This window comes from Vitis vinifera, chromosome 4 (genome assembly GCF_030704535.1).
Source record: "Vitis vinifera cultivar Pinot Noir 40024 chromosome 4, ASM3070453v1".
NCBI classification, from domain to species: Eukaryota; Viridiplantae; Streptophyta; class Magnoliopsida; order Vitales; family Vitaceae; genus Vitis; species Vitis vinifera.
In genome coordinates, this window is record NC_081808.1 from 19,172,674 (window position 1) to 19,193,143 (window position 20,470).

General features: G+C 40.0%; 1 protein-coding gene across 1 annotated transcript in view; it reads right to left on the reverse strand.

Moving 5' to 3' along the window:
• Positions 1-1,327: 1,327 nt before the first annotated feature.
• Positions 1,328-20,470, reverse strand: part of LOC100242807 (aminopeptidase P1) — a 35,356-nt gene continuing 16,213 nt past the window's right edge. Inside the window, exons 9-16 of the mRNA XM_002273210.5 lie at positions 10,930-10,996; positions 10,418-10,552; positions 10,205-10,285; positions 3,914-3,968; positions 3,566-3,670; positions 3,399-3,470; positions 2,685-2,809; positions 1,328-1,697 (exon numbers count right to left, since the gene is read on the reverse strand). Of these exons, the coding sequence (XP_002273246.1) occupies positions 1,536-1,697; positions 2,685-2,809; positions 3,399-3,470; positions 3,566-3,670; positions 3,914-3,968; positions 10,205-10,285; positions 10,418-10,552; positions 10,930-10,996 (802 nt within the window). The 3' untranslated portion in view covers positions 1,328-1,535. The remainder of the gene's footprint in view (positions 1,698-2,684; positions 2,810-3,398; positions 3,471-3,565; positions 3,671-3,913; positions 3,969-10,204; positions 10,286-10,417; positions 10,553-10,929; positions 10,997-20,470) is intronic.

The window sequence follows — 20,470 nt, forward strand, 5'->3', positions numbered from 1 at the left end:
TTAAAATTTTTCTACTAAATGGGAAAACAAAAAACCTAAACCCTAAAATTTCGTCTAGAATTTTTCTCTGGCTGGATTCGGAAAGTGCACAAAATTAAAATGAAATTTTAGGATTCAGATTCCTTTTTTTTTTTTCATTTAAAGTCTGTTTTGGGAAATATATGAATAAGATTACGAGAAAAAACAAAAGTACAATAAAAAAACATATTGTTTTCAATTTAACGATAACATCGCTGGTCTTCTTTAACAAAAAAATGACATCATTAGTTAACAATCGGTATCTTTCAGGGTTGGTCAATGTCAGTTTAAATCAAGGAATGATTCCAAGGTTGTCAACGTCAATCAACGAGTGATCATGTTATATCATCATCGATCAAGAGAGTTTAGTGTAAATTTATTAGGGGAAATCTAAAAGGATCATTATATCTACATGACTTATTACATAATGTGCCGTATTTTTATGAATACATTGGAAAGTGCAATTTTTTTTCTAATATATTTTTTAAAATTTCAGAGTTGAATATATTTTATCTCTTGGGCCTGTTATAGACTTTGCCCTTTGCCTAAACTTATTAAAAAAATCAATAAATAGTTTATTAAATAAAAATAAATACTAAAATATATAAAAAAAAATTATTAAAATACAAAGAAAAACATTTATTAACTAAAATCAAAATCATCACATTTCATAACTTAATAGGAAAATCACAAATAATCATATAAACATCTCTCTGAAATAAAAAATAAAAATTGATAGTTATTATATTTTAAGGCATTTGAAAATTTTCAAAATTGTTAATTCAAAATTGCTTTTACTCAATTTTATACTAATGTTTAAACCCATTTTAATTTCATGAAGGGTTTGTAATTGAGGGGAAAGTGTTGATATTTAATAAGTTAGGCAAAATGTTAGGTCTTGAATGTGAGGAGGCAAAATGTAAAACCCACAAAAAAATTGAGGGGGTAAAATGCATTTAACCCTTAATTTTATTTTATCAATACAAATTATTTTTCCTTAAAATGGTAAACTTATGGAAACATACTCGAGAACTGTTCATGCAATGTGCCACCAAAATGGGCTAGAAAGACCGTTCATGGACAACAGATCTGATTGAATCTGGTTGCAAAAATAACAATAATAAATAAAGAAAGAATGCAGATGACTGTTTGATTGTTTTTTGGGGAATAGTTCAGATTGAATCTTGTTACAAGCGATTAAAGAATGCAGATGCATGCAGACAAAATCACATTGTAATGGGCCATTCATTAGGTCCTTCAGTAAGAGGATGAGTCAAGGACATAAGTAGAGTCTCCCAAAAACGAATCATGGAACATAACAATCAACTTCATTCACCAAAAGATTCAAAATCCCAAAAGGATTACCAATCTCCCATTCATTCATATGAGCATCCAAAACAGATAAACAAGAAAATCAAGTGTATATAAATAACCTTGATTAAACTAGAAAGCAGAATTACCCCAGGACAATACTAACATGCATTTTATTGGAAGAACAGAAGGGCATGTGGAGCGAGTCACACACTTAGGGGTTCAGTACTTCTCTTCAGCCATGCCATCTCGGACTCATCCAGGTATGGGGCCAGAATGTCTCTACAGGTGGAATGGTAGGAGTTCACCCATTCTATCTCTTCAGGCGTTAAAAGACTCTGGTCAATCAACTTTTTTTGGTATGGTGCCTGGGCACACCCAAACAAAGAGAATCCGAATTAGGTGCAAAACTAGTTCCATTCTAGTATCTGTTAGTAGATATTCTAATATCAGTATGTAAACATTTGCTAAACAAATATACAAGTGGTATAGATAGAAATGGTGAGTAGTCCAAAACTATGCATCAATCAAATATGGTGCCTGAACATATACCCATTTAAAAATTACTTAAGAAAAAAATTAAAATTAAAATTAAAATTGAAAATAAAAATAATCATCACATGTTTTCCTGTCACTAGGCAAATATTTACTAAACAAATATACAGGGTATGGATAGAAATGGTAAATACTCCAATATTTTGCGTGCATGTACAACACAAAACAGGATGATCTTGAGTACATGCCTCCAAACTGGACAACTTGGGCTCCCCAGCTCCAGCCAACACCCATTCCCAACCCACATAGCCAGAAGACAAGTAGGACGAACAAATCAAGCTAGGATAAAAATACTTGGCTGAAAAGCTCTTAGTCAAATTTGTAGCTTTTTGTGCCGAAAGCATTTAGGTGACATGCTAATAGAAGTAGATCATTAAAAGCAGCATCTTTCAAGTTATTTGAGCTACAAAAAGTGAAAGAAAACAAAGAATCAAAGGGGAAAAGGAAAAAAGAAACCCTCCTGACCCAAGAAATTGGACAACTCATTATGGAGTCAACTAACTGCAGATTCCCAGACAGCTGGGACAATGAATTAACAACAAAACAGCTGATTCAATGTTTTTCATCTTTTCTCCCTTTGACAATTTTTGCATGTTTGATTTGTCTAGGTTCAACTGAGACACAGCCTGCTTAAACTTCTTCACTGCTTAAAAATTCAAGATTTTTGAGTAAAATCATTTATGGGTATAAATAAACCAAAATAAAAAATAAAAGGAACCTGCTACAAGGAAAAAAAAAAAACCAGATACATTGCGCACAAGAAAACAAAAAAGGATATCATTAATATAAAATAAACTTACCCATGTTATGTGTTCAAATGCCAAGTAACCCTTATCACCAAAATTGAATTTTGTATCAGCCTCCTTGATTACGAGGACATTCTCCAATCTTATGCCAAAGTTCCCATCCTCGTAGTAACCAGGTTCTGGAAAACACAATTTCAATATAAAATCCATTTTTTCTAGCATAAAAGCATTTTAAGGCTCTCACAAAAGGTGAAAGGAACAAGCAGAAAATTTGGTGCCAACATACTTCAGTACTCAATTACAAATGCCACTATTTCAACACTCTAGTACTCATTCAACAAAACATAACCAAAGTTCTGGATTCAATTTGAATATTATAATAAGCCAAATCCAGCTCCTGAGTAAAATTATAAATTGATTTCTATAAACTTTCATAAAAAAACCTTTGTATAAACATACACTAGCAAAATAGAGGGGAAAAACTCAAGTAGACAAGCAAGAAGTTAGAAAACCCAGGCATTGAAAAAATGCATGTAAGTATTTGGGTAGACAGCCAGTGTCAAACATCTACTTGGTCCTGCATGAAGAGGACTCCTGACAGTTTGCAATCTTACACCACCTTGGATTTCCATAGGATATGGCCTCATGGAAGATGAATGAAGAAAGAATTTCTACACCCAACCCAAGTGGTTGGATCTAAGGCTGTACTGTATCAAGAAAAATTTATTCTATAAATCCAACTTAAGGTAATGAAGCTGTGATACCAACCATCTGTTACAGTCATTGAAGCTTGTAATGGCACATGCCGAGCAGGCGTTCTGAAACTAATTAAATGGGGTCCTGCTCAATATAGTGCAATAAAAAAAAAGGTATATTAGTTCGCATCAAAGAACATATAAAATAACAAGAGGAAGAACCCTTCATTCATCGCTTACCTTCATGAACATTAAGGTAAGATCCAATTCCATGACCAGTTCCATGTCGATAATCAAGGCCATCCTTCCACAATGGGACACGAGCAAGAATGTCAAGTGTGTGTCCTGTAAAAATTATTTATAAAAATAAATAGTGAATTTAACATCATATGTGCGCATATCTATGTATCTTTAAATAGAACAAAGTTACAAGCAACAAATTTGGCACATAACAAAGAAAATTGCTGGTCAACTATGTGATTTGGTGATTCCTGAGGATCTATGCTGAAATTTACCCCTCCCTTGGAACTAAAGAAGCCCAATAAGCTACTAGCAAATTAAATGAACAAGAGAAAAAGCTCATCATACCAGCGGTTCCACTAGGAAATCGAGCATTACCCAGACTGATATGACCCTTGAGAACCTGCATGAAATCCAACAAATCAAGCAAAATGCTCAAGACCACAACATAACTCCTAGATAGAAGAAATTTGTTAGCAAGCATCTATTAAGACATTTTATGAAGCAAAGGGCCTAAAAAGGTAAGCATCTATTAAGACATTTTGAATGTATTTGTTGAATATAATGTATGTATAGTATACTATCTTTCCTTGTTAATATAGGTCACATGTATGGTAGTTAGGACTCCTAGCCTTATATATATATATATCTCTCAATTGTAAGTAGAGATTACAATGAATGAGAATAAGGTTTTTCTCCTCTCTCTCTCTCTCTCTCTCAACATGGTATCAGAGTCAAAGGAGAAAACCTAATTTTTTTTTCGGTTTAGCCGTGTACTCAATTCCGGCGAACCGTCCAGTGACCGTGTTTTCACTCCGGTCCCCTCACTCTCTTTCCGAACCACCCCGGACAACCTCATCGCCGTCGGATCTCCACCACGCCGGCAACCTTTTCCGGCGAAATTTTCCGGCGACCTTTTTTCCGGGCAAAGACCACATATTCCGAACCGCCGGAGGCTGATCTACACGCCAGTGGAAACCCCACCGGCAACCGGCATCTCACGCGCCCCCACGCGCTGCCCTTCTCCTCCGGACTGTCACCCACGCGCCGGCGCGTGACGGCGCGTGGCTCACTTTCCGGCCACTTCCGACACCTTTCCAGGCTCGTCCGGCGCCGTCTTGGCCTTCTAGCCCTCCGGCAGTCCTCCCCGAGCCCTGCATCTCCATTTTTTTCCCTGTTTTTGGCTTTCTTGCCATTCCGGCCACCTCCGACAGGGCTCCCCCTCCATCCCTGAGGCTTGGGTGCTACTTCTCTTCCTCTCCAGGCACGTCACGACCTTTTTTTCTCCATTGATTGCACCTCTCACAGCCGTGGTTTCACTGTTTTTCTCTCTCCGCCGAAATCTGAACCCATCTTAGGGCTCTCTTCGATCCAAATACGTGAATATGACCACCAAAAATCAGATCTTTACGTCTGTTCTCTCTGGATCTCCTTTGATTACCTCAGAGAAATTGGTTGGCAGTGAGAATTATCTCTCCTGGTCTGCCTCTGTTGAACTTTGGTTTATGGGTCAAGGATATGAGGATCACTTGGTTACCCAGGAGGCAGATATCCCTAAGGTTGACCGCGAACAGTGGAGGAAGATAGATGCACAGTTGTGTAGTGTATTATGGCAATCGGTTGATCCCCGGATTCTTCTTCATCTTCAGGCCTATAAAACTTGTTTTAAATTTTGGACTCAGGCCAAAGGATTATACACGAATGATATCCAGCGTCTTTATAAGGTGGCTTCTGCTATTGTCCATCTCAGCCAACAGGACTTGGATCTATCGACTTATATTGGTCAGATTACCTCTCTTAAGGAGCAGTTCTTGACTGTGATGCCTCTTACTCCTGATGTTGGGGCTCAACAAATACAGCTTGACAAGTTCTTCATGGTCCTTACTCTTATTGGCCTCCGTCCGGATCTTGAGCCTATTCGTGATCAGATTCTTGGTAGTTCATCAGTTCCGTCCTTGGATGATGTGTTTGCTCGCCTCCTCCGTATCTCGTCCACTCAGACTTTGCCATCTGATAGCGCTTCAGATTCTTCTGTGTTAGTTTCTCAAACTACCTCTCGAGGAGGACGCAGTGGTACCCGAGGTAGAGGCCAACGTCCTCATTGCACCTATTGCAATAAACTTGGCCACACTCGCGATCGTTGCTATCAGTTACATGGAAGACCTCCTCGCACTGCCCATATGGCCCAGTCCTCTGATTCTCCGCTGCCTCAGACTCCGAGCTCCTCCGCATCTCAGACATCTCAGGCTTCTATTGCCTCTGTTGCCCAGCCTGGTAATGCCTCTGCCTGCCTTACCCACACATCTTCTCTTGGACCCTGGATTCTAGATTCTGGAGCATCTGATCACCTATCTGGTAATAAGGATCTTTTCTCCTCTATTACTACTACCTCTGATTTACCTACTGTTACCTTAGCTAATGGTTCTCAAACTGTGGCTAAAGGTATTGGTTTGGCCCTTCCTCTGCCTTCTCTACCTCTCACTTCTGTCCTTTATACTCCTGAATGTCCTTTTAATCTTATTTCCATCAGCAAAATCACTCGTACTCTTAATTGCTCTATTACCTTTTCTGATAAATTTGTGACCTTGCAGGACCGGAGTACGGGGAAGACGATTGGCATAGGACGTGAGTCTCAAGGCCTCTATCACCTCACCTCAGATTCATCTCCTGCAGTTTGCATTTCCACTGATGCTCCTCTCCTCATTCACAATCGTCTGGGCCACCCTAGTCTCTCCAAGTTCCAGAAGATGGTTCCTCGTTTTTCAACTTTGTTGTCGCTTCCGTGTGAGTCATGTCAGCTTGGGAAACATACTCGTGTCTCGTTCCCAAAGCGTTTGAATAATCGGGCAAAGTCTCCTTTTGAGCTTGTCCACACTGATGTTTGGGGTCCTTGTCGGACTGCGTCTACTTTAGGATTTCAGTATTTTGTCACTTTCATTGATGACTATTCTCGATGTACTTGGTTATTTTTAATGAAAAATCGAGCTGAGTTATTCTCTATTTTCCAGAAATTTTATACTGAAATCCAAACCCAGTTCAATATTTCTATTCGTGTGTTACGCAGTGACAATGCCAGGGAATATTTTTCAGCCCAATTTACTTCGTTTATGTCTCATCATGGGATTCTTCATCAGTCTTCTTGTGCTCATACTCCTCAACAAAATGGGGTAGCTGAACGCAAGAATCGACATCTTGTTGAGACAGCTCGTACTCTCCTCCTCCATAGTCATGTTCCTTTTCGCTTTTGGGGGGACGCTGTTCTTACCGCTTGTTATTTGATTAATCGTATGCCCTCCTCTGTCTTACACGATCAGATTCCTCACTCCCTTCTTTTCCCTGACCAACCACTTTATTTCCTTCCTCCTCGTGTCTTTGGTTGTACTTGCTTTGTTCATATTCTCACTCCTGGACAGGACAAGCTTTCCGCCAAAGCCATGAAGTGCCTCTTTTTGGGATATTCCAGACTTCAGAAGGGTTATCGTTGTTATTCCCTTGAGACTCATCGGTACTTTATCTCCGCTGATGTCACCTTCTTTGAGGACTCACCATTCTTTTCCACCACTTCTGAGTCTCTTCCTGTTTCTGAAGTCTTGCCCATTCCCATTGTCTCCCCACCTGATGCTATGCCCCCTCGACCACTTCAGGTTTATCATCGCCGCCCTCGTGTCGTTGCTCCTCTCCCTTTTCCTGAGGCACCTGCTGACTCACTTCCTATCCCTTCGGCTTCACCTGCCCCGGCTCTGCCTTCTCCTAATGACTTACCTATTGCTGTTCGGAAAGGTACTCGCTCTACTCGTAATCCTCATCCTATTTACAATTTTTGAGTTATCATCGATTATCTTCACCCTATTCTGCTTTTGTTTCTGCTATATCCTCTGTTTCTCTTCCAAAGAGCACCCATGAAGCTCTTTCCCATCCAGGCTGGCGACAGGCAATGGTGGATGAAATGGCTGCTCTGCACTCTAATGGCACTTGGGATCTTGTTGTTTTACCCTCTGGTAAATCTACAGTTGGTTGTCGTTGGGTCTATGCAGTTAAGGTTGGTCCTGATGGTCAGGTTGATCGCCTTAAGACCCGTTTAGTTGCTAAAGGCTATACTCAAGTTTATGGTTCTGATTATGGTGACACATTCTCCCCTGTTGCCAAGATTGCTTCTGTCCGCTTGCTTCTCTCCATGGCTGCTATGTGTTCTTGGCCTCTTTATCAGTTGGATATTAAAAATGCCTTCCTTCATGGTGATCTTGCCGAGGAAGTTTATATGGAGCAACCTCCTGGTTTTGTTGCTCAGGGGGAGTCTGGTTTAGTGTGCAGGTTACGCCGTTCTCTATATGGCTTGAAACAATCTCCTCGAGCATGGTTTAGCCGTTTTAGTTCTGTTGTTCAAGAGTTTGGCATGCTTCGCAGTACAGCAGACCATTCAGTTTTTTATCATCATCACTCCTTGGGGCAGTGTATTTATCTGGTTGTTTATGTGGACGACATCGTCATTACAGGCAGTGATCAGGATGGTATTCAGAAACTAAAGCAACATCTTTTTACCCACTTTCAGACCAAAGACTTGGGGAAACTCAAGTATTTCTTGGGAATTGAGATAGCTCAATCCAGTTCTGGTGTGGTCCTTTCCCAAAGGAAGTATGCTTTAGACATCCTGGAAGAAACCGGTATGTTAGACTGTAAACCGGTAGACACACTCATGGATCCGAATGTCAAACTTATACCAAGACAGGGGGAGCCTTTAGGAGACCCCGGGAGATATCGACGGCTCGTAGGTAAATTGAACTATCTCACCATTACTCGTCCAGACATTTCTTTTCATGTGAGTGTTGTTAGTCAATTCCTACAGTCACCATGTGATAGCCATTGGGATGCCGTAATCCGTATCCTTCGATATATCAAAAGTACACCAGGCCAAGGTGTATTGTACGAGAACAGAGGTCATACTCAAGTTGTTGGTTACACAGATGCAGATTGGGCTGGCTCACCCACAGATAGACGTTCCACTTCAGGGTACTGTGTTTTTATTGGAGGTAATCTAATATCTTGGAAGAGTAAGAAACAAGATGTAGTGGCCAGATCTAGCGCTGAAGCCGAGTATCGAGCTATGGCTTTGGCAACATGTGAACTCATATGGTTGAGACATCTTCTTCAGGAGTTGAGATTTGGAAAGGATGAACAGATGAAACTCATCTGTGATAACCAGGCCGCATTACATATTGCATCCAATCCAGTCTTTCATGAAAGGACCAAGCATATTGAAGTTGACTGTCATTTCATTAGAGAGAAGATCGCATCAGGATGTGTTGCTACAAGTTTTGTCAATTCAAATGATCAACTAGCAGACATCTTCACTAAATCCCTCAGAGGTCCTAGGATTAAATATATTTGTAACAAGCTTGGTGCATATGACGTATATGCTCCAGCTTGAGGGGGAGTGTTGAATATAATGCATGTATAGTATACTATCTTTCCTTGTTAATATAGGTCACATGTATGGTAGTTAGGACTCCTAGCCTTGTATATATATATCTCTCAATTGTAAGTAGAGATTACAATGAATGAGAATAAGGTTTTTCTCCTCTCTCTCTCTCTCTCTCAACAGTATTCAATAAAAAAAATTATAAAAATCAGTAGAACATTTTATGAAATATGAACAAAAAACATATGAATTTATATTCTGGGATAAGGCTACTTCCTTTGCAAACACCTAAAATGCAACTTCAGAAAACTCAACGAAGTTTTATCCCACTACTTTGTTCATATTGGAATTGATACTTGATCTCCAACCGAAAGACTGGAAATTTCAAAGTTGAAAAGTAATGTCACGATAGATAAGTATTAGAGTTCGCAGTGAACTGCACTGGTGTAGCCATAACGTGCTGACAGGCAGGCAGTGATAGTCATAGCATAGAATGGTGCTAGATATGTAAAAGATGATGGCAGTGCAAACTTGCTGAGAAGGTGGTGAAGTGATTGCGATCATGTCATGATTGTTTATAGTAAGAGGAGCTAATGGTGGAAATAAAGGTGCCAAAATTGATAACATGGGATGCAGTGGAAATTTTTGAGGTGTATTAGGTGTGTTGATACATATAGTCGCTTCCAGATGAGAGGTCTGGATACAACAACACAGGTTGATGAGGAGGAAGATTGTGTAAAAGGTAGCAACAGGTTCTAGGTGGGCAGTGGTAGTATGGCCATAGTATTGGAGGTGATAGAAGCAATGAGGAGGATATAAAGGGTAGCGAACAATTTGATCAATTTCCCCGTAAGTAAAATGAATGTGGATAAGGTGGTAATGGCTGTAACAGGATATCAAAGCAGAAGATGGCAGAAGCAGTGACAACAGAAATGGTGTTCCTAGGGGCCTAGCAGTGGTAGCAGTGGATCTATAAGGGGCTGAAAAATTAGAATTAGAACACATTTCCAACTTTTGGATGGACTTCTGTTCCATCTCAAAATGTTTTGAAATATGTTCATTTCCAAGTCGACTGCAGTGACACCCTGAAAAAATATGGAACTTTTTCCGTACTTCAGAATTGAAAACAACCATATTCTGTTTTGAATGAACAAGGTTAAGAAGTGTTCAAATGCCAAATAAATACAAGATATCCTGAAAAGAAAGCAACAAGAGCCACATACCGCAGTATAGCATGCTTTCTCATGTGATGAAGGTTTTCCAAAATGAACAGTTCGAGTTATATCAGTTGTTCCATCTTGATACTTCAAAGACACCATATCATCAGTAAAGAATAGCAATATCATAAACACAAAGTTAATACAAAAAATGGACTTATTGTATTGCCTTCTTTGGTTAATGGCTATATCCCAAACAATTCAAGATAGTTGGCAAACCTGCGCTCCAGAATCAAATAGATAAATGCTATCGGGATCTAACTCAGAACATGTTTCTGCATCTGGAGAATAATGAATGATAGCTGCATTTGGACCAACCGATGAAATAGTAGGAAAACTTAATCCTCTAAAATGCTGCAAAAAGAAGCCATCAAGAATATTACACATAATGCTATCTATTTAATGAAATACAAAGTTCTATCAGAAGATAGAGAAGAATAACAAAAATAAAACTAATCTAGGAAAAACAAAAATATCACAAAACAAATTACATGAAAGGACTTATCAGAAATACATCTCCTAGAAAATCATTCAAGCAAAAAGGGCGTCTTAAGTTACTTCATAGTGGTATTGAAGAGATAGGACAAGTCTACAATCAACAATCATGATCATTATAAAAAAGTACAGCAACAAAATCAACAAATCCCCTTGTTCAAACTATCAATGCCATCTGGTAATGTTGAAATGACACTTTTGACTGTCAGTATAACAAAAACTTTTCTATAAAGTACCTCTTTTGATGCTCGAAAACTTTCTAGCTTATCACTTGCAGATACCTCTGTCAGTTTCATAGTTTCCCTGACAAAGTTAGACAGACAATAATTATCAAAATAGAAACTATTGTGTAGAAGCTTTTTTTTTAAAAAAAAAAAGAAACAAATTCAATATGACCCATGATTTCAGACCCATAACAGTGAAGTCTAGGATATTTATATGCACCTAGACATCCAGAAGAATTAAATGTGGATTATACCCTGTGACGTTTAAGGAGTAGTAAAATGTTTCTGACAAGTACAAGACTTAGCTTTCCTTTTAATAGAAACCCCCATCCATACTTATAAGTCAAAACACATTTATATTAAATAGGCACTGTTTTATTTATTTAATACCCCCATTGGCATCATTGATGAAAGAGATGTGAATTTTAATCTATCTATATATGCAAAGTAAAACATCATCATGTAATAATCCAGAAAATACATTACAGTAATTCATTTTCTGTTACAGAGCATGATATGCATTGTGGGTCAAAATCCAAACAACTTAAGCTTTTAGGAAAATCGTCCAACATGATATCAGTCTCATTGAATGGGAGGTCATGAGTTCACACCTCACTGCATGTTTAGTTCTCCAATTTATCGAGTCTACATGCTTAACCCAATTGCTTCGAAACTAACTTTCCAAACTATACACACTTGAAATAAAATAACAACTTGGAGAAAGGCATGATCCTCTAGCAATGATAAGTGGGAAAAAAACGGATGCAGAAGTTAGTCTACACCATATATGCCTATATGAGTACATTAACTAAAAACAATGGTTAAAGGTATAAGCAGACTAATGGTATCACTAAGTTCTACTGACAGTTGGTGTGAGTGAAACAAGTTGGTAGTAGCTGATAAGCCATGATTTAACCAAAATAAAATATTTAACATCTAAAAGAATCTCGAGAAAAAATAATAATGCAACTCATCGAGGGCCAAGTCTCCTTCTTCATCTTCTTCTCTTTCTAAGACTAGACCCTTAGGTTTGGAAGTGGGCTGTTAAGTCAATTATTAGAAGTTGCAACATTCATAGGTGGGGACTTCCACTAGGCTCATGGGAGTTGAAACTAGGTTGTTGAGGATGGTGCTTCAAGATGGAACATCTATGGTGTTTCCAAAAAATGCGCAAGGGGATTAGTATGGAAGCCATGGTTAGGTTAAAAGAGACACTAAGCTGTTGTTCAACGGGGTGAGGATCCTCTCTTTGAATGTTTTTTCACAAGTTAGTAGCTTTTAGGAGCTTTATTGAGATGCCAATGTTGGGATTTGAAAAGGATGTAATGTCCCTTTTGAGGAAGATGGAGGCTAGGAGAGAGTATAGTCTGTCTTTGAGGGCAAAGAGGAAGTCCATATGGATATCTCGGTTTGTGAGGGACCTTCAGAGGTTGGAATACTCAGTTGGCTACAAAGATTCTTCCAAAAATGAAAGGGGTTGTGGGAGCAGCAGTTGAAACCCAACCCTGGTTGCATGACAAAACTAAAAATCCTTTCTTGGAAGGTCAAAGGAGCCAACAAAGACATCAAGGGGGAGATCTAGTTTACTTTCAAAAATCCAAGATAGAACATATGTCCACACAACTAGTGAGGAGCTAGGGAGTAGGAAGATTTTGGGAGTGGGGAGCTGTGGATGCCAGAGGACCATCAGGAGGCATACTAGTCAGTTAGGACCATAGGGTGCTAGAATTGATTGGTATAGAAGTGAGAGTTTTCTCTAGAGTTTATGGGCTGATCCAAGAGGGGAAAGAGAGGATTTTTGGGGGTGGATTTGAGGGCCATAAGAGGTATTTGGTATGACCTGTGGTGCTTAAGAAAGAATTTTAGTATGGTCAAATTTCTTGAGGGAAGGACAAATTACCTAAGAATGTCTTCTGATATGAAGCGCTTTTTGGAAGTCTTAAAGCTGAACTTGAGGGATATTGTGCTAGTTTGAGGGCGATTCATTTGGTGCGGTGGTCAGAATTTTCAATCTTCTTTGAGGCTTAACCACTTCTTAGGGTCAAATGATTGAAAGCAACATTTTTCTGACCTAATTCAATGTGTTCTACCTCAACTGATTTCAGATCATTCTCACATGATTTTAGATGGTTGTGGGATGCAGAGGGGTAAATCTCCCTTTAGAATTGAAAATATGTTGCTTAAATCGAAAGGATTCAAATACCTAGTGAGGAACTAATGGATGGTAATGTGAGTGGTTCTTTTAGTTACATTCTGGTAGCAAAACTGAAAGGCCTCAAATAGGATTCAAAAAGGTGGGAAAAAAGGTCTTTAGAAAACATCGTTACTAAAAAATTTGAGGTCCTAAAGAGTGGTTCATTTAGTTACATTCTGGTAGTAAAACTGAAAGCCCTCAAGTAGGATTCAAGAAGGTGGGAAAAAAGGTCTTTAGAAAACATTGTTACTAAAAAATTTGAGGTCCTAAAGCAGATCGGTTTCCAGGATTCTAAGGAAAGAGATGCAGTCCTCACTGTTGAAGAGTCTACGAGCAAAAGGTTACTTGTAGCTGAGTTTAACAAGTGGACCTCATTGGAAGAAGTGATGAGGAGGCAGAAATTAAGACAAACCATGCCAAAAGAGGAGAATAAAAGTACAGGATAAAAATACCAAATTCTTTCATAAAATGACCGATGCACACAGGAGAAACCATTTGTCCAAAGTCAGTGTCAATGGGAATCTATTGATCGAGGAAGTGGATATTAATGAGGGGTGTCTTGGGCTTTCCAATATTGCTCCTACTGAAGTAAGGGATTGGAAACCCAGCATTAGTGGGATGCAATTTGAAATGCTAGGAAGCAATGATCCTAGGAAATTGGAGGCACCTATCTCTGAGAAGGAATCCAATTTATGCAGGGATAAACCAAGGTCAAATGGTTTTACCATAGCATTTTGAGAGATGAGTTGGGACTTCATAAAAACCGGGATGATGGGCTTCTTCAGGGAGTTCTTTGATAATAGCTCCTTTGAGAGAATCCTAAATGCTACTTTCTTAATCTTGATTCCATAGAAAGGTGGAGTTGAGGACTTCAAAGATTTCGGACTCATTAGTTTAGTTGGGCGGGTGTGTAAGCTCCTAGTTTAAGTTCTAGCCAATCAGCTCAAAAAGGTAGTAGGCAAGGTGGTTTCAATTGACCAACCAGCTTTTGTGTAGGTCAAACAAATTTGGGATGCAACCCTTAATGAGAATGAGGCTTCAGATTCAATGCTAAAGAGCACCAATAGCAAGGTCATCTGTAGGTTGGACATTGAAAAAGGATATGATTATGTAAATTGGGACTTCTTGATAACGGTTTTTGAGAAAATGAGCTTTGGCCAAAAATGGGTGAGATAGAGCAAATGGTGCATTTTTATGATGAGATTCTCCATTGTAGACAACATAGTCCTGTCTCATTTTTTCTAGAGTTCAAGGGGATTGAGGTAAGTAGACCCTCTTTCCTTTTACCTCTTTATTTTGGAAAATGAGGAAATTAGCTAGATCCTAAGGAAGGTCAATGAAAAGAGGTTTCATCTTGGGATTCAAAATAGAAAGAATGGGTGGGGAGGGAATGGAAGTTTTGTTATTCACTAACAACACCTTAATTTTTTGTGATGCTAACCAAGAGCAATTGAAGCATCAAAGGACTAAGCTAGCCTTCACACAATTTTAGACAATATATGATTTACGGAGAAAAATGAGCTAATTCTGATAAAGTTGCAAATATGGAGAGTCTAACCTCAATATTGATCTATAGGATTGAGAGCCTACCTACTACATATTTGGGTCTATGTTTGGGTACTCCTCACAAATCAATACTGATATGGGATTCAGTGGAGACGAGACTTCACAGAGAGCTAGCCTCTTATAAGAGGCAATACCTATCAAAAGGAAGGACACTTACCTTGATCAAAAGCACATTGTCAAGCCTACTAATTTATTTCATGTCTCTACTTATCATTTGAGCTGGGTAAGCTTAAGACTAGAGCAGATCCAAAGGGATTTCCTATAGGGTGGAGGGCACTTGAGAGAAAGTCAGTCTACAATTTGTTTGGACCAAAAGGATTGAGGACTTGGCATAAAAAATTTCCATACTTCTAATAAGACTTTTCTTAGTAAATGGAACTAGAGATTTGCCTTTGAGAGAGAGAATGGGACAAAAGATGCGAAATGGTGCTTAAGGGTGGTAAGCAATGGTTATAGGGTAGGGTTGTGAAAGGATATTAGAATCAGGTCCGAAATCTTTAGAAGTAGAGCTCGCTCATGATGGGTAATGGCAGGAGGGAAAAATTTTAGATAGATAGAAGGCGTCGAGAAAGTTCTTTAGAAGAGTCTTTACCAGTATTGTTTTCAATAGCCACTAATAAAGACTCTTTGATGGCAGATATATGGGAACAAGATAGGGAGGAAGGCTGGTGAAGTCCTCATTCCATAAACAATTCCATGATTAGGAATTGAAATGAGTGGAGGTCTTTTTATGAAGATTGCAATCAACCTTAATTAGAAGGGATAAGGAGGACAAATCAGGGGTTGGAAGGCACAATGATAGAAACTTGGAGATTCCTTTTACTAAGGAAGAAGTGTTAGCCGCCTTGTCCAATCTGTGTAGAGATAAAGTTCCAAGGTAAGATGGTTTTATGGTGGCGATTTGTACATGAGCTAGGATTTTGTAAAACCTGAGGTAGTGGTTTTCTTCAAGAAGTTCTTTGTCATTAGATCTTTTGGAGAAGCTTAAATGACTCCTCCTTGGTCTTGGTCCCCAAAAAAAAAAGACAGAGCTAAGGACCTAAATGATTCCAGACCTATTAGCTTATTTTTGGGGTTATAAGCTCCTAGCATAAGTCCTAGCCAATAGGTTCAAAAAGGTGTTAAGGAAAGTGGTCTCAATTTACCAGCATGCTTTTATGGGGGGTAGACAAACTCTATATGCTTAGTGTCACAAGATGCTTCAAATGACCCTCCCCATGGGCTTATATAAGAGGTAGGAAGCTTCTAGAGACCCTTGGAGACATCTACACTTAGCTACAAGGTGGAAGAGTGTGGAAGCTTTTAGAAAAGGCTAGAGATGTCCACACATCTCTACACTTGGCTAGGAGACCACTGGAAAAGTGTGGGGTGTTCTAGAATCTTCCAAAGTCATCTTATACATGACCTTGTACATAGACTAGTGTAGGAGCTTCTAGATTATTCTTGATTTGTAAAGAACCCTTCAAGGTTCTAGAGACTTCCTAAGGTGCCTATAAATAGGTTAAGGCCTCATTTGGCCAAGGTACCACCCAAAATCATTTCCTAACCAAGCAAGTGAGTTCCAAAGCACTTGTAAAGCTTCCTTTGAGCAATAAAAGCTTCCATTCTTCAAGAATTGCCTACTACGCCTTCTAAAGTTTCCAAGTCGTGAGCATCTTAACCTAGCAAGCTAAGCATCGGGAATAAGGTTGACTTAGTAAGATCAAATGTCTTAACTTGTCTAAGTACCACACAAGCTTAAGAAAAGACTAAGTCCGTGACAGTTGGTATCAGAGCGTAGCTACGAAGCGTGCATAGTAAAGGAAGCATGTCGGGCTCCAACATGGCCGAGACTAGTGAGCAAACCCGTAGGAGGGAGACCGAGCCTACTGCACGGGGCAGGGGTAGGAAGGATAAATCTCATAATGCCATAGCCAACATGGAGGCAAGGCTAGCCAAGGTGGAGCTAGCCATGGCAGACACCCGGGAAGGAGTGGACTTGATCGAGCAAGGCATGGAGAAAGGCTTAGAGGATCTGAGGGAGCATATCCAAGAATGGCAGACACCCGGGAAGGAGTGGACTTGATCGAGCAAGGCATGGAGAAGGGCTTAGAGGATCTGAGGGAGCATATCCAAGACCTTCGTGAGGAGGTGCTAGGCTCACAAGTTCAGCCGGTGTCACATGAGGAGTTCATGTCCTTTCAAGACAAGGTCATGAGCATGTTTGCTAGCATGGAGTCAAGAGTGGAGGCATTGGTTGCACGCATGGAGGCCCGAGACCAGGAGGTTCGACAAAAGCCGGCCATCTACAAGATTGTCGTATCAACACGAGTCATAGCCACTCATGAGGCACCAAGGGTGGAGGTGCCCAAGCCACACACATTCAATGGCAAAAGGGATACCAAGAAGCTAGACAACTTCTTGTGGCACATGGAGCGCTACTTTGAGGCTATCGCACTAACGGATGAAGACACTAAGGTACATACCGCGACCCTCTACCTCATCGATAATGCTACTCTATGGTGGCGTCGAAGGTTTGTTGATATAGAAAAAGGGACATGCACCATAGACACATGGGATGCCTTTAAGCGAGAGATCAAAAGACAATTCTACCCTGAGGATATGGCTTACCTAGCAAGGAAAAACATGAAGCGTCTCAAACACACGGGCTTGATCCGTGAATATGTCAAAGAGTTCTCTACACTTATGCTTGAGATATCCAACATGTCCAAGGAGAAGCTACTATTCAACTTAATGGACAACTTGCAAAGTTGGACCGAGCAAGAGTTGAGGAGACGTGGTGTCCAAGACCTAGCCATGGCCATGGCAATAGTAGAGTCTTTAACGGATTACAAGAGGGGAGACTCCTCCAAGATTAAGTCTTTGGAGAATAGCCATGCTATGGGTGGGGGAGACGAGGTTTCAAGGGACCACAATGCTCCTAAAATGGGATAAGGCAAGACGTGGGAAGGAAGGGGTAAGGCAGAAAGGAAGGAGTTTACGCCTAAAATCAAATGCTTCCTATGTGACGGTCCACATTGGGCATGGGATTGTCCAAAAAAGAAAGTGCCCAGTGCCATGATTGAGGAGAGAGAATAGGAAGATGAAGCACATATGGGCTTGGTGCAACTACTAGGTGCCCTCCAAGTCAACCCAAAGCCTAGTATGCCTAAGACCTCCTTACTATCGGGGGTGCAAGTAAAAGAGGCAAAAGGGGAGCAAGCTAAGGTAGCCCACACACACATGGACAAGGTCACCAAGAGAAAGGTGAACTCAATGGGCAAGAGGAAGCAGCACTCCAAGCATCGAAAGTGTAGGTGTCTGCATCCATCCTAGGCCTCACGGGAGAAGGAGGTGAAAAATACCCTGGTTGAACGAGTCACCAGGAGACAAGAGTTCCCTCCCGTGATAGAGTATCTAGTTCAATGGAAATGACTACCTAAGAGGCAGGCAAGCTAGGAACATGCAAATACCTTGAGAAGGTTCTGGAAACACATTGAGAGGTTTCAAGAAGAGACAACAACGGGGACGTCGACGGCATGGGTGGGGGAGAGTGTTACAAGATGCTTCAAATGACCCTTCCCATGGGCTTATATAAGAGGTAGTAAGCTTTTAGAGACCCCTGGAGACATCTACACTTAGCTACAAAGTGGAAGAGTGTGAAAGCTTCTAGAAAAGACTAGAGATGTCTCACACATCTCTACACTTAGCTAGGAGACCACTGGAAAAGTGTGAGGTGTTCTAGAATCTTCCAAAGTCATCTTGTACATGGCCTTGTACATAGACTAGTGTAGGAACTTCTAGATTGTTCTTGATTTGTAAGGAACCCTTCAAGGTTCTAGAGACTTCTTAAGGTAGGTTAAGACCTCATTTGGCCAAGGCACCACCCAAAATCATTTCCTAACCAAGCAAGTGAGTTCCAAAACACTATTAAAGCTTCTTTTGAGCAATAAAAGCTTTCATTCTTCAATAATTGCCTACTACGCCTTCTAAAACTTCCAAGTTGTAAGTATCTTAGCCTAGCAAGCTAAGCATCGGGAGTAAGGTTGACTTAGCAAGATCAAGTGTCTTGACTTGTCTAAGTGTCATACGAGCTTAGGAAAAGAATAAGTTCGTGACATTAGGCTCTAGTTTAAAAAAAGTCTAATAGTGGCATTATTTGTAAACAAGACATTGAAAGGGCTATGAACATGTAAATTGGGATTTCCTACTAAGGGTACTAGTTAAAATGGGCTTCAGTAAAAAATAAGTGAGATGGATCAAATGGTGTATATCTAATACAAAATTTTATGTCCTTGTCAACAAGATTTAAACCAGTGTTTTCTAGAGCTCCATAGGTTTAAGGTAGGGAAACCATCTTTACCTCTACCTTGTCATTTTGGGGATGTAGTCTTTCAATCAGATTTTAAGAAGGGTACGAGAAAGGGCCTCCATATTAGAATACAAAGTTGGAGAAAGAGTTGGCAAGGGTATGGAATTGTCCCCTTGTTGTTTGCTAATGACACTTTAATTTTCTATGATGCTAACCAAGAGTAGTTGGAGCACCAAAGTTGGGCTTTCATTTGATTTGAGGCAATCTCTGGCCTAAAGACAATGAACATGGAGAAACATGAGCTTATTATGGTAGAGGAAGTTAAAAAAATGGAAAGCCTTGTTGATTATAATGTAGGAAATCTGCCTACTACATATCTAAGCCTTCCTTTGGAAGCTCCTCACAAATTAATGAGAATATAATATTCAATGGAGGAGAGATTTCAGAGAAAGCTTGCCTTGTAGAAGAGACAAAATCTCTCAAATGGGCTTACCTTGATCAAAAGCTCATTGTCTAGCTTGCCTAAGTTAAACTAAATCCAAAGGGATTTTCTTTGGCCAAAGGAGGTGGGGGGGGGGGGGGGGGGGGGGGGGGGGATAAGGAAAAACCCCATTTAGTTAAGTGGTCTATATCCATTTAGGCAAGAGTGGAGCTCTTGGTATAAAAAATCTTCATATTCTTAACAGAGTTCTTTTGGGCAAATGGTGATAGAGATTTACTACCGAGAGTAAGTCCCTTTGGAAGCAAGTCATGGTACAAAAGTTAGAGGTAGAAAAAGGGAGTTGGTGTTTAAGGGAAGTGGGGGATTTCCATCGAGTGGGTTGTGGAAGGCTATTAGAGTTGGATAGGTCTTTAGAATTAGATATCACTTCATTGTTAGTAATGGCAAAAGGGTAAAATTTCGAAAAGATAGATGGTGCGGAGAAAGTTCTTTAGAAGAACCATTCCTAATGTTGTTTTCTATAGTTGTTGCTTAAGACTCTTGGGTAGCAAAGTTATGGAAGTAGATTGGCAAGGAAAACTAATGGAGTCCCTAATTTCACAGACAATTCCATAATTAGGAATTGGAAAGAGTGAAGACCTTCCTCTAAAGACTGCATTCATGTTCGATAATAGAGGAAGTGGAGGATAAATTGGGCTCGAAGGAAACTAAGAGTGACAATTTCTCTAACAAATCTTTCTATGCTTCCTTAACCCCAGGAAGAAGTGTGCCCTTCCCCACAAGCCCAGTTTAGGGTGCTGTTCCAAGGGCACCTCAAATCAAAGGATCTTGAGAAGGTTAATCCCCAGCATCAACCCTTATGCTTGGTGTCTCTCACTAACAAGCATAAAGGGGAATCAAACCAAGAGCCTCTATCCCAACCCTATTCAGTGGTAAGGTGAGATAATGTCAACAGCATTAAGTCTTTGTCAGGGATCACCCAGCCTTAGCCTTAACTCAGGCAGGCATCAAGCATTATGGCATGGTGTCAAGAACATCTATGAGGGATTTTGAGAAGGTT